The following is a 14,121-nucleotide window of genomic DNA, read 5'->3' as shown; positions in this document are numbered from 1 at the left end:
TAAGTGATTATTTAGTTACTAAGATATGTTCCATAGTAACTTGATGAATGAATGTACTAACATGGATACAGAGATTTAGTAACGGGTTAATCTCTTTCTTCAAGCTATCTCGGATCATTCCATATGTTTTCTCAACGTATGCAGCTAAGTGTTGCTTGAATAGTAACGCTGGGTATTTAGCTTCAACCATGGCTTGGTCATTTGATATCCCAACCATCCCGCTGTATCCACTGGATGTTTCCAGTCCCAATGAAGATGATTGCATCCCCTACAATGTTGTTACCAACAGTTACTAAGGCTCATACACATTAGAGGTTCAATTTTAAGAAAAGCTTACTTGCACCAGACGACCAAATAGTGTAGTCTGGGATGATCTGTTACGTCTTGAAGCAGAGTTATTTGTGTTGCTGAACTTGAGTGTAGATTGTAGAAGATATAAGAGGGTAGAGCTTGTTGTGAGCCAATAAGTTAGTTCCCTTGTGTCGTCTTGGCTCTTCTGGAAGAACCAAAGTTAGTATAAAGTTTTGGTTTCGTGGGTTTAAGGATGTTACTACTTCATTACCTCAATGGACGATCTGATTTTGTGAACAATTCTATCAAATATATTTGTTTTCTCCAGTTCAAATGATCTCCATTGAAGTAGTGTCTTGTAAATTATCCAGGCTGCCACAGATCTGCCATTATCAAATCTTCTCTCCTCGGTGAGGCATGTCAGCAGCACATCATGGCTCTCCTGTCCAGTAATACTCTTTATAAAACTCTCTGTAATGAACTTATGGGCATATAAGTACAAATGATACCTTTTGCCTATCTGTTAAAGATCTTTGTGTTGCTAACACAGTGACTGGAGTTCTTGGTTCCTGAAACAAATGACAGAGGGGTAAGGAAATGTAGTACTGTTTCTTAACTGGGCCTAGCAAGATAACTTACTTTTGTTTCCTGAACCACTTCTGTCTGATGTCCATTTTCAAGATCCTGCATAGTTATATTACATTAATTCAACTGTTGTACTTGTTTTTTTACACTAAAAGAATTGTATGTTGACAGAAGAAGTTCTTCACCTTTGCAGATGCAGAAACTGCTTCATTAGCCACTATCTTCTCTACAACAGCTGTCTGTCTTCTAAGAGTTTCATTTTCTGACTCTAGAATTGCAATCCTCTCCTTCAGGCTGATAAGAGATTTTTTGTTTTGTTTAGATATGTGATTATGATGTTATATGGATTTGTTTTTCAGATATGTGATGATATTCAGCTCACAAGAAAGTACCTGTTTAACTCTTCAGGCTCTACGGCGCTTGTTGAAGCAGTCAAAGCCTGCTGGCGCAAGATCTGATTTTCAGATTCAAGGTTTGACTGGTTCGTTTGTAATCTGGAAATTTAGCAACAATACTCATGAACTCTGACTGTAAAAAATAGTTATGATTTCAATGCCTCAAGAAACTGATTATATCAAATACCTCTCAATGACCTCTTGAAGTTGAATGGCCTTTGATTTTGCCTCTTCTGCATCATCTATACTTTCCTTGTTATCTCTCTCAAGTGCAGAACACACTGCTTCAAACTCCTCAATTTTTCCTTTTAATTTCTCTACCTCAACCTGCATTTTTGAAGATAATGTATGAGGAAAAAATATCTGCTAGTTGGTTTAACTTGATGCTCAAAAAACTTACCTCCAGCTCATTGTTTTGACTGCTCAGTAACTCCAGTTGAGTGTTGTCTACAACTGGAACCTCTTTGATGACTGGTGGAGCTTGTTCAATGGCTAGTTTTGCTGCTTCTTTCTCTTGTATGATTGCAGTTTGGGCTTCATCTAGCTTCTCTTGCAATTCAGTTAAAGCATTTTGTAGGTTTGCAATCTCTTGTGCTTTGGCTTCTTCAAGATCAACCTAATGCATATATTTTGAAATTATGACCACTATGTACTTAGATAGCAGAACAAATAAACTCTACTTTTTGTCCCATTGACAATCACCTTTTGATGTTTCTCTAATTCAAGACGCCAGGTTAGCTCTTCCACACGCTTCTCTAACTTGTCTTTGGCTTCCTTGAGTGCCCCAGTTTCTCTTGCAGCCTTTGTTTGAAAGATAATTGTTTCTTAGCAACTTCGACTGAAGCATGCATGAGTAGATTGATTCTTATCAATGAAACTTACCATTTTGAGCTTTTTGAGCTCTTTTCGAGCTACTTTAGCTCTCCACAGACATTGTAATGCTAACGTTGATTTTTTGTACTGGTTATAAGCTTCATGAGCTTGGTATCTTCTCCATTCTCTCTGTCAAAAACATATAAGAACAAAATCATATTGACCCTATTTGTCCCCTTCCAAGTTATATGATCATTGAGATTGGTCTAGCTAGTCTGAGATTGTAAAAGTCAGGTCCAGAAAATTCTGATCATTTGAAAACAAAGATTTGAGATCAAGAAGTCCAAATCTTAGTACCTGAACAATAATTGCAGCCTTGGTTCTTCTTTTGTGTCTATGTTTGTTTCGAGCATCCATTGCTCGTAAACCAGTCTGAATAACTGTTGCTGATGCCTGGAGTTTAGTGTAGCACATCCTTGCTCTATGAGCACGAGTGTTCTTTTGAATACAGATTGAAGCAGCTTCCCTTCGCATGTTTTGATATAACTTGCGTGCAAGTTGTGCTATATAAGCAAATAGAACATGACATAAAAGTTAGTTTAAATAACGTTGTGTCCTGATCAGATTATGACATTATATTATCACATAACAATGCTCTTATTCGTACAACAGTTCTATATTCATAGCTTTGTGTTGGGTAGGGAGTGTTAAAGAATTAAACCTCTCAAAAGTTTCTGCACAAAAATTGTAGCCTTTTTCTGCCCAAGGAACTCTTTTCTTGTCAAATAAGTCCTGATCTGCCTCTGAATGAGTCTGGTGGCAGCAGCCAAAACCTCGGTTCTTCGTGCATCTAGTTCAGCCATTTGTCCAGCCCTAAGAAATATCTTTGTTTTCCCTATCTGAAAATGACAAATCAGAATGCAAGTAGTGAATGGGTTCCGTATATTATTCATATTTGAAATGCATGTACCATGAGCTTGACATACCTGGTAACCCTTTAATCCCATTTTGTCACAGATTGAAGCACATGCAGACTTTTCATCAGATCTGTCAATACAAAAATGCAGTTTTCTGAGTGTTGATTGGATCATGAGAGTAATAATCTGTGTTATTTCTAGATAGAGTTAGTGTATTGTTATACCCTTCTGGTACATCTGTTGCTAGCATCACAAAACGATCAAGAAACTCATCAAATGCTCGTTTTGTTGGATAACCAGCACAACTGATTCTTATAGCTTCCAGTACACCCTGTTCACTTACACAGATTGGCTATAAGCATAAACCTTTTGTACTTGTTCAAATAGTAAACCTGAGACTCTAGGCTTGCTTACTCCACATCTTAGTTGGTTTAGGACAGTGTCATTCTCAAAAATCGATGGCTTTAGAACTGTATTTGGCTTCACACATCTAATATAATGAGGCTCCGTCGTGTTAAGCGTCTCCATTAGAGCTTGGAGTTGTTGCTGGAAGGTAGGTTATGTCAGGAATAAAGATCTTGAGCAATGTGCAAACGGTATGTTTTATTTTGCCTTACCTTGAAACGTGTCCCAATCGATGAAAACTTGGACTGCTTTGATGCGTCTTCTGGTAATGGTGGAAACAAATTGGCCACAAAAGAGCACTTAGATGCATCTAACAAAGCTTGATGTTCTGCCACAACATAGTCCTTGTTCTTGTCGAGAAAAAACTCTGCTGAGTATGTAACCTGAGGCAGAAAAGCATGGTCAGTAACTAGCTACTGTAGTTGCTTTTAGCTTAGTGTATAGAAATGTATTTGTCTCACATCTCCAGCATAGTGGTTGACAGTGAAGGCTGTTCTGGCAAGCTTAGGTTTGCTGAAACGCTTGTGTCCTTTATATGTTTGATACATCTTCTGTGCAAACGTCTCATGGGTCGACTTGGGAAACATGCTGCAAGAATGTAACCTCATATTGAACCGCTTCTAATTATTATTATAGATTGATAGTTTCTGATACACTTACCATGCTTCATCGAGTAAGGCAATTATGCCTCCTGGTTTCTGCAGAAAAAGAAGATGGTTTGCTTTTTAGTAATTAGTTGTGGAGCCAATGTCATCAAGATTTTAAGATGTTAGTTATACCTTCTCAATAAGATCTAAGACATCTTGGTTGTCAACAAATTCAACATAGCTCCAGTCGATTTCCTCCCTTGTGTATTCCTCTTGCTCCATCTTGAATACATGCTGCATAGAAAAGAAAAGAAACAAGTTTCCATGTAAAAGTTTCTTGCAATGTGAATTGGTTACAGTGATTTTATATCTTACCTGATTGAAGTGTTGTTGCAACTTCTCATTTGTGAGATTGATGCATAGCTGCTCAAAACTATCAAAGGTATAGTGGTTTTAGATCTTATGTGTGTCTATCATTTAGGTTTATCATTTCTGTCAGGTTTACCTGTTGATCTTGAAGCTTTCAAAACCATAAATATCGAGGACTCCGATCAAGCTTGTAGCATTCGGATCTTGACCTATTGAGCTGTTGATCTTGTCCACAATCCTGCCATAAATTGAGTTGAACATATATAGGTCATTGTTGGAGATTGCTCAAACTGAAAACTGCTCATCTAGACAATGTCCTGAAGGAAGACCATGTTAAAGGTACGTTTGGTCCCTCCAGTGATGTCTATGTGGTTTCTAAAATAATTCTTGTGGAGTGAAAAGAGAAGTTTTTGCATAAATATTGTCAAAATATTCATTTACTCACCAGTCAAACAGCCTGGAGTATACTGTCTTGGCTAAAGCATCACGGTTTAAGGCTGCTGATTCTGGATCAAGTGGCTTTGTAATGTTACCATCAGGAGTTACAATTACACGCTTGCAGAGTGAATCCTCCAGCATCTTCTCATTGCACCTGCGTCAAGTAGATTATCTGTCAGCATTGCCATTGGAACTGTGCAGAAATGTTTAATGTCAAGGATCACTAGACGAAGAAGATACATGAGTAGTTCTGCTGCTGTCTGAAGATGATATCTTGATTTATCATCCTTGAGTTTTGAAGAATCTGCGTCTTCTCCTTTGATAAAATTGACATTTCCAAGGTGGAGGATGGCAGCTACAACGCGGAATATGGCATCCTTAAATTTGAAGTTTCTGGTTATTATTTTGAAACAGTTCATCATCATATTGCATCCTTATAGAGAGTCATGAGACAAACCTGTGACTCTTGTCCAATACCAACAATGTCCATGGCATTTCTGGTCTCTAGATACTCTCTTGCATCATCTACATTAGAAACCTCATAGCAGTTTGTCTGATTCAGATAGTGGAACGTCCTTGGATCCCCTAGCTTGAACTTCTTGACTTCCTGAAAAAAAAATGGTATATGCTAAGTTTTTCTCCATCTATATTGATTTCAAGATTGTTACTGATCATTTTTTACCTCAGGTGGTGCTGCACATAGCATGTAGAAGCAGTGGTAGTTCCTCTCAGGGTCTGAAACTTGGCAAACACGCGACCGTTCTAGAAGATAAGTTCGGATTGCAGCTCCGGATATCTTCCCACGCTTGTCAAATTGGATCTCAACAAACTTTCCAAACCGACTGTTAGAATAAACACAGAGAGTTACAAATAGTCCAAACATAAGATGTCAGAGTTATGTCTCAAGTAAGTGTTGTAATAGCTAACACCTTGAGTTGTTGTTTTTCACAGTTTTGGCGTTTCCAAAGGCTTCCAAGACTGGATTAGACTGAAAAAAGCAGAACAGTTTTAGAATGGTGGAAACAGTTTATAGTAGAACGAGAGAAAGTAAACTCACTTCTAAGACTTGTTGTTCAACACTTCTCCCTTCTGTATCTGATCTGCCTCCCATGAATGCAAGATATCTCATAAGCATTTTGGTTGTCTCTGTCTTCCCGGCTCCACTCTCTCCACTAACCAAAATGGACTGGCTCTTTGCCTCATTTATCATCGCCCTACCATACATGAAAAGCTTTAGCTAAAGTCTCTCTCTACTTAGTGATTACAACTTGTTACCTGTAACTGGTATCTGCAACAGCAAACAGATGTGGGCTTAGCTCTCCGAACGCAGCTCCTTTATACTGCTCCATCATATGGACGCTGTACAAATGTGGAAGTCTTTGGAATGGATTCACAGCAATCAAGATGTTTCCAGTGTAAGTCTGCCTTATTCAAGAAGTTTGCAATTAGAGAATCTCAAAAAGTTTTGAACAATGGAATGTTTTAAGATTACTGACATATATCTCGTTTAAAGAAAACCGGCAAGCAAGATTGTGGAGGACCCCTGGCTCATGGAGGTAAGCCAGTTTAGTCATGTCATCAACTCCTGCAGGTGGTGCCTCTGTATCCTTTGGATAAAGGCTAGAGATACTAGCAACAATCTGCAAATATCAAATCTATTACTTTCTTTCTTCTAAGATTAATGGACAAATGACAGAACTCAAAGTGGTATTTATTATAAGAAATGAAAAGTAACTTCTTACTGTTTTCCCATCTGAAGTGAGTATTGTTGCATTAGTGCCTTTGATCTCTGTCACTTCTCCATTAGTCCATGAGAGTTCTGGATCCTCTACCCAGACATGTGACCCGAGTGTGATGTTTACAGGAGTCCCCTTAACATTATTCATCAAAGCAAGCTTTTCAGTATTCAAATTTCCAGAATAAAAATAAAATATACAACAAAAGGCTTACCATATATAGCTCAAGCTTCTCTAAGCTCTCAAGGTTGAGTATATGCAGAAGTTGAAGAACAAAGAGATCAAATCAACTTCATTCATATATTACTCTCTTGAGTCATTTTCTTGAAAACCATGTTTGAGCTTTTGATATGAAACTGTTTGGTGTAAGGTCACTACTCTTCATATGTATTCTTCTTTTTTTTCAAAGCTTTTATGCTGTACTTAACTTTTGAACATGAATGGGTCCTCGTAGGTTTAAACTAAATGTGAAATTGCTACTTTTAGAACAATAAAGTAGTTTGCTTTATATTTTGAAATTGCAACTGCACCAACTTTTCTCTTGATCGGCCATGGCCAGATACTGTCTCGCTGTGAAAGTGAATATCTTTCTTCTTTTTCCCCATCAAAAAGACATCAAGACCCTTAACGTTTGGTTCCAATGATCTCTTGCAGAGCCAAAGACTAAAGGGACGTGTCATCTATCTTATTAAAACAGGAACATTACAATTTTTTCTAGGTAGATTTTTAAAGATGGACCTCATATATTTAAATTAAATGTCTCATTCTTTATATATAATACGTACCATAGTCTAACTTTGCATTGATATATTTCCTTAAATACAGTTCTTCTTTTTGTCCATATTTCATATATGATTTTTACATTTATTACATGTCGATTTAAATAAGATATATACTAAGAATACTAAAAATATTAATCGTTCTATAATTACTCTATACAATTCATTTTAAATTGATCAGTATACTTTCATTGGCCATATTAATTTTATTAGTACGAATAACATTAGGTAGATAAGTCATAGACACATATATAAAGATATGATTATTCTTATAACTATGTTGGGTCTAATCTACTTTCTAAAACAAATAACACATAGCTTCATATATTGTATAGAATATAGTAATATTGTATAGTATTATATTTATACAATAATACTAAATACAAACCAAACTGAAATATAATATATATCAAAAATGTTTTGAACCATTACACACAAAATATATTAGACCTCAGAGATCAAATTCATTTTGAAATTACGTAATAATTATTTTTAAAAATTAAATTTCATAATGTACAATTTATATAAAATTTTGTGTTACAATAAAAAGACACAACTCGGGATTGCAAAATGTTATTTTTACATACGAAAGACAGTTTTGATATTGTTACTTTAAACACAAAATTGAATATACAAACTCGATACTACATAAAACTAAATAATATAGAATACATTTTAAAAATAAAACCCGTGCGGGTGTGCATATGTTTATATAATATATAAATATATTATGTTACACATATTTTCATATAAATAATATCCCAATGTAAGTTTTGTATGATAAATGTTGAAAATACAAAATATATAGCACTATATATTTTAAATAATATAGAAAAAATTACTTTACGTTATCATAAAATTTAAAAATCAAATTTAGTTATTAAATACATTGCTTATTTAAATACATTAGTACACATTGTTATTTATCAAAATTTTATATTAATACACATTGCGATCATGTATAACATTTAGTAAAAACAAAGATAAAAAAAAATTGACTCCCGCTCGGTCGAGCGGGTCATGATCTAGTGGTGCTTAAACTTGAAGTCATCACCTTAAAAAGTGTAAACTTGTCACATCTTGTTGAAAGAGTTTATTACTTTCTTGTTTTTCTTTTATTTTGTGTGTGTGAAGGCGGCAATGGTCCGTGGAGCATCTCCGGTGGCGGCTGAGGACGGTGGCCGAAGCTGGCCCATTTGGTTTAACTTTCCAACTATATTGGTTTCCCTTTCTCTTTTCTTTTCTCTTTGTATATATGGTCGACAGTTTTTTATTATATAGTTTAATTAGGCATGTTTTGAATATTCAAAGGTGCATTATTATCTGTCTATTTTTTGCTAATTTCTCGATCCAAGAACATCATGATTACATGTGCAACACTGTGTTTTACCTTTTTCATAAACTAAATTATAAGAGAATCTCTCAAAATATCTTATGTCAACTGGCTTAACATACTAATCCATCTATCAAAACATTGGTGTTCATGTAATTTATCTCCAAAACCAATTCCATACTAAAGATCACATCCATAATAATTCACCTGACAGATCATTAAGTCAGCTGGCATGTTTGCCTCACTGATCACCACTGGAATGTTTCAGACATTTCCCAAAGTTAACATCATAACTTGGTCTCCAGCTGACAGTTCAGTCAGAGAATCATGGGAGTTACACACTGCTTCATGTTATGCTTTAAGTTCCAATTTATTGAACTAAAAAGTGTCCAAACTTTTAAAACTGAAACAAACAAACATCTCTTAGATTGATTGTAGAATACTAGTAAAGTAATGGGACTGTGAAAAAATTCACATAGAAATTCTGAGTTCCTGTACAGTGTCTGTTACGTATACAGATACGAACGTTAAGAAACTCTTTCACTATATTCTTGTTTTGCAAAAAGCTATGTCACAGAGTTGGAGCAGCAGGGATACAAGATTGATACAACATACGAACTCAATGTTTCCTTGTAGTGTTTTCCATGAACTTCACTAACCTGCAAGAATCAAATGAATCAAAGACTGTTATACACAACATTGAGTTACAAAGCCACTCAGATAGCCCGTTGGTTCAGCCTTGTTATGTTGTACACACTAATTGACTGTGTCAGTTTGGTTAATGATAAACAATGGCTTCAAGGAACTTTACATTAGCTTTGTTTCAGCCACCGATGTGTATCATTGGCCTATTAGCTGTCTTGGCAATGTCAAGCATTCCAGCGTGTGCTGCTTTCTTCCTCTTCACCTGAAACCCCCCATTTTGAAAAAAAAAAAAAATCTTTATGTCTCGTACACAAAACCAATCTTTGACGAAAACAGAGGAAACATTTCATGACAAAGCAACTAAATACATACAGCAGCGCCTATAATTTCCCTTAGCGTTTCGTCATCAGCACCAGACCGGATAGGATCTCTCAAACTAACCTGCTTACAAGAAAATGATTGTCAAGTTTAACGTTATTGAGAAGCAACCAAGAGTCATCATGTGTACAGGGAATCATGTTAGTGTGTGTGTAGGTGTTCTAAGTCAATTTGAATCATCAAGTAATCTTAATGTACCTCTGAAGGACCGAACAAGCATACTTTGAAGTTCCCATCCGCAAGTAATCTTAACCTATTGCAGCCAGAACAGAAGTGTTCCGTCATGGATGTGATGAAAGACACAGAACCGCAGTGCCCATCAATGGTAAAGTTCTTAGCTGTTTCGGTAGGGTGATCTTGGACACGTTTAATACTCGGAAAGCGCTTTACCTGTTATACCATAACAACAACGCCAAAACCAATCATGAAACTCTCTGCTCAAGAAAAAGGCAGACAAATCTCAAAAAAAAAAAAAGACAAAACATAAAAGAGAAATCTACCTTACCACTTTATCCATCATCTCAGCGTAAGACACAAGCTTCTTTACATTCCAAACGTTTCCATCAAAGGGCATAAACTCTATGAACCGGACGTTGATAGGCTTATCTCGCGTCAATTCCACAAAATCACAAACCTCATCATCGTTCAATCCCCTCATGACAACACAGTTGACCTGTTAAAAGACAAAGCATCAAAATCTCACTCTGCTGCAATAGTCAAATGTGGAAAAATGAAGAACATACCTTCACAGGATTGTATCCAAGAGCGATAGCGGAATCAATTGATTGCATAACCCTCTCGTGCCCTTTACGTCTAGTCAGAAACTCGAACTTCGCAGGGACAAGAGTGTCCAAGCTGATGTTGATGGAATCAAGCCCACATTCTTTAAGCTTCGGTAGCTTTCTAGCTAGAGTGATGCCATTAGTAGTAATAGCTAAGTTCTTCAACCCTTTTAAGCTGGACAACTGCATACAGATCTCTTCGATGTCTTTCCTCACGGTAGGCTCGCCACCGGTTAATCTAATCTTGTTAACACCGGAAGAAACGAAGAGACCAGCTAACCTAACGATCTCGGACTGTGAGAGCAGCTGAGGCGTAGGAGTAAGCTCCACGCCTTCGGAGGGCATGCAGTACTGACACCTGAGGTTACAACGCTCTGTCAAGGAGATCCTCAAGTAGGTATGAAACCGACCAAATGAATCAACCAACATGTCTGAGAGAGGGTTGTGTTTTGTCTGATCAACTTGAGCTGCATTGCTGCTTAATGAACGGTCACTAGTAGTACTAGTAATGGTTCTTGACTCAACCTGCTAAATGACCACAGTTAAAACATTGAATCTCTCTAATAGAAAACCAAAAGGCCAAACATATACTAAAAGAAAAATCAACATTCATCCTATCAGCTCGATTTTTTTGGCAAAAGATTGAGACTTTACCAAGAAAGAGTTGGAAGTGGTGAAACCCATTTGCCGGGGAGTGAGTTTGGAAAGGCATCTCCTCATCGTTGTTAGCAACTGCAGAGAAAAGGATTGAGTGAGAAGCCTGAACACAATCGTTCAAAAGGGTGAAGATTAAAAAAAAAGAAGAGTTGATTGAAGTGAGAGGAGAGATGGGTGACCTTTGGCAGACGGAGAGAGTCTTCTTTGTTCTGGTAAAACGAAACAAATTTGGATTCTTCTTTCTATGGTACAAAAAGGCTGGCGTTGAAAAGATGAAGACGGCAACTACGGAGTTGGGAGGTTTGGATTAAAAAACAGAAAACTATTTCGTCTTTTCTGAGAGACATCTGCCGGTCTTGCCAGTTGCCGGTTACCAAACTAAACCATCGCTAATTTTGGAAGTTTTTTTTTCTAAACCACATGATCGTTTTTTTTTATGACAACAATATACTATTCTAGTGACTTTCTATCGGTTCGGAAAATCAAACCGGATGAACTGAATCGACATATAACATAGCTGAAGAAGAATTCTTTGCACCATGTGTAAGTTTGTGCACCATTGTATTTTGTATCCTCGGAATATATCTAATCTTAAAAATAGGAAAGAAAGTCTTATTTTAGGCAAAATTCCTCCATATGTAAAATAAATATTGACCATTCTTTAAATGACGACATCATTTTTATCAGTTGAGAATAATCTATTGCAAAAACTATATCTGAAAATTGCAGGATCATGATCGTTTATTTGGAACTTTATTGGTAAAAATCCCTTTTGAATTTGACCCAAAAACATCCCTTAAAATACTAGTATTCTATGGTCGAATCAGGCAAGAGAATTGTCATCTAAATTATACATCAAACTTTATAATATGATTTCAAACCAGAATTTAACCTAGTGAGTTTAGAATAGGAATTGGTTGTATTGGCCTTTAATTCAATTTCATGGTGGGAGAGATGTTCTACGCCACATCACTAGAAGTATTAGTAACGGCTTGATCCGAGACCTACGAGGAGACTAAGACCTGGCCCAAACTCCTCTTGACTAAAAAAAAGAGAAAAAAAGATTAACCCATGAAGTTCAATATGACAAACAGAAAATGGATGAGAAACAATTTTTTTTTTTTTTTTGATAAAGGGCTTCGATGAGAAACAAATTAACATGCATATTAACCACATAATCCTGTCCAAAGAACATGACAAGCCAACAAGAAAAATAAATAACAGGTGTTGTAATAAATGGGCTATGTAAGTTGAACTAAACTTGGAACATATGAGCAAACACGAGGGAAACAATATTTGTGAGGAGAATTTGCGAGAGGCACTATTTCCAACCATCCATCCACTCCAAAGATGTAAGCTACGTTGCGAGAACCTTCTATGTCGTCTTTACCGAAAACAACTGCAACCTTCTTCTCCTCGTCAACGAAGAAACTCGCACGTGTAAACGGAAACTGGAAGCTGGTGAGGTTCACAGCCAAGAACACCTTGGTGCTCCACGACACCGTGTTGGGCTCAATCTTAGTCGTAACCCAAATCACCATCGACGAATCCCACAGTTGCTGAAACAAAATCGCAAGCTGCTCTTCTCTGACACTTGACAGAGCGAGCGTCTTTGGGTTGTGCCACTCGAGTGGTGGCAGAGGCAAACGGGCCCCAAATACTTCTCTAGTGTAATCAAAACAGAGTAAACAACAATCTCGGTCTCTCCGTGAAGCCTTGTTTCTAGCAAACCAGTAGGTGTTTCCTCCGATAGAGACGCGACAGTCATCGTCTAGAATAAAGTCTAGAGTGACATCAAGAACCCTCCATGAACGAGAGTTAAAGTCGTAGATACTGTACTCAGCAAAAGTAACCGTGGTAGGAGGAGCATCATTATCACTATGGTCCAACTGGTAATCAGTTAAAAAATCATAATCACTATGGTCCGAGATTTGGTAATCATTAGTAAAATCATAATCAACATAGTGCGAGATTGTGTAATCAGCAAAGCTCAAGATCTTGTGGGAGTTGCTGCTCTTGTCGTATCCCATATCGTATATATAACAGTCCAATCTTTCGAAGCTATGCGTGGGCTCGATCCACCGGCTTTGTCCCCAGGGTTCCAAACGACGAGCCTAGCGTTGTCTTGAGAGATGCATAAGAATAAACCATTACAGTGAAAGACTTCACAGACATCGATTTGATCTATACAGTTTTGGCTGGTAAGCGTGCCTTCATGACGCATGTATCCGATGTCAGCGTTCTCGTCGAGATTGACGCTCACCAAATAAATATCGTAGTCCATCATCAAGACTAACATAAACTCGTCTGCTAGTGTTGCTTGACGACCAAGGTGCTTCGTTGTGAAGCTGCTGTCTTTGGATAAAGCGTTCCAGGCTTTGCAAGTTGACCGGGCGCTTGTTAGAGATGTCACGGGAAGTCGAGAGAGAACCTCCTCCGCCAAATCCCGTGGGAGATCCGTCATCGACGGTTCATGTGCTCGACCTAGGTGCTTTTTTGCAGATATCCCAACTTTGGATTTCATAGTTAAATCCCTATTGGAAGATTTGTTTCGAGTCTCAATGGATGATGGATGTAAACCTTGATAAACCTATTCTTTATTTTGCCTCTGTTATTTACACTTTTCTTCCGTCTCTAATGTATAAACAACCAAAGACATCTTTAACAAAGATTTTTTTTTTTAAAGGATAGAGAAAGCAAAACACTTCTTTTTTTCCTCTATGATATATGACAAACAATCTGAATACAGAAACATAAAACTCAATAAAATAATAGAAGATAATTTTAAAGAGTGTTTTATATTATATTTTACTAAAATCCTGTTTGCTACCAATTTTATATCTGGATATCTTTCTATTAAAAAGATAAGTACAATTTGTTTGACCAAGAAAAAGATAAGTACAATTTTTATTTACTATACAAATTTATATTAGGTACATTTCATTAATTACATTTATTTGATTATTTACATTAATCTATTAAATATATAACATTTATAAAGCAATCTTAAT

The 14,121-nt window shown here is 36.7% G+C and overlaps 2 protein-coding genes and 1 pseudogene across 4 annotated transcripts; all 3 read right to left on the bottom strand.

The window, feature by feature from the left end:
- Positions 1-61: 61 nt before the first annotated feature.
- LOC108847937 (myosin-12) lies at positions 62-6,991 on the bottom strand (the record flags this gene model as incomplete). Its single annotated transcript, XM_018621315.2, is given in 32 exon segments — positions 62-268; positions 338-496; positions 563-733; positions 801-860; positions 931-975; positions 1,062-1,170; positions 1,269-1,370; positions 1,459-1,598; positions 1,672-1,887; positions 1,974-2,072; positions 2,154-2,273; positions 2,442-2,647; positions 2,806-2,983; positions 3,071-3,131; positions 3,226-3,332; positions 3,416-3,547; positions 3,619-3,789; positions 3,868-3,994; positions 4,067-4,104; positions 4,186-4,287; positions 4,369-4,426; positions 4,499-4,600; positions 4,808-4,954; positions 5,041-5,177; positions 5,258-5,407; positions 5,483-5,642; positions 5,730-5,788; positions 5,858-6,014; positions 6,076-6,221; positions 6,297-6,440; positions 6,543-6,671; positions 6,751-6,991. Coding segments are annotated over 32 exon segments (3,942 nt in total), but the record flags the coding sequence as incomplete, so codon positions are not given.
- A 2,061-nt stretch (positions 6,992-9,052) lies between these two features.
- LOC108844337 (GTP 3',8-cyclase, mitochondrial) lies at positions 9,053-11,418 on the bottom strand. 3 transcript variants are annotated; one of them, XM_057004865.1, is made up of 8 exons: positions 11,290-11,418; positions 11,108-11,185; positions 10,415-10,981; positions 10,177-10,344; positions 9,870-10,061; positions 9,666-9,734; positions 9,460-9,555; positions 9,053-9,307 (listed from the first exon to the last, which is right to left on the bottom strand). In XM_057004865.1, exons 2-7 carry the CDS (start codon positions 11,171-11,173, stop codon positions 9,472-9,474), a joined length of 1,146 nt encoding a protein of 381 aa, XP_056860845.1. In that variant the 5' UTR covers positions 11,174-11,185; positions 11,290-11,418; the 3' UTR covers positions 9,053-9,307; positions 9,460-9,471. The 3 variants fall into 3 exon arrangements, with proteins under 3 accessions (XP_056860845.1, XP_056860847.1, XP_056860846.1); XM_057004867.1 differs by having other exon boundaries at positions 10,415-10,978; XM_057004866.1 differs by lacking the exon at positions 11,290-11,418 and having other exon boundaries at positions 11,108-11,283.
- Positions 11,419-12,249: 831 nt separating this feature from the next.
- Positions 12,250-13,824, bottom strand: LOC108846496 (putative F-box protein At3g23420; annotated as a pseudogene).
- Positions 13,825-14,121: the final 297 nt, after the last annotated feature.

This window comes from Raphanus sativus, chromosome 3 (genome assembly GCF_000801105.2).
Source record: "Raphanus sativus cultivar WK10039 chromosome 3, ASM80110v3, whole genome shotgun sequence".
Taxonomy (NCBI): domain Eukaryota; kingdom Viridiplantae; phylum Streptophyta; class Magnoliopsida; order Brassicales; family Brassicaceae; genus Raphanus; species Raphanus sativus.
Note: the sequence above shows the minus strand (reverse complement) of the source record. Positions and strands in the feature narration are given on the sequence as shown.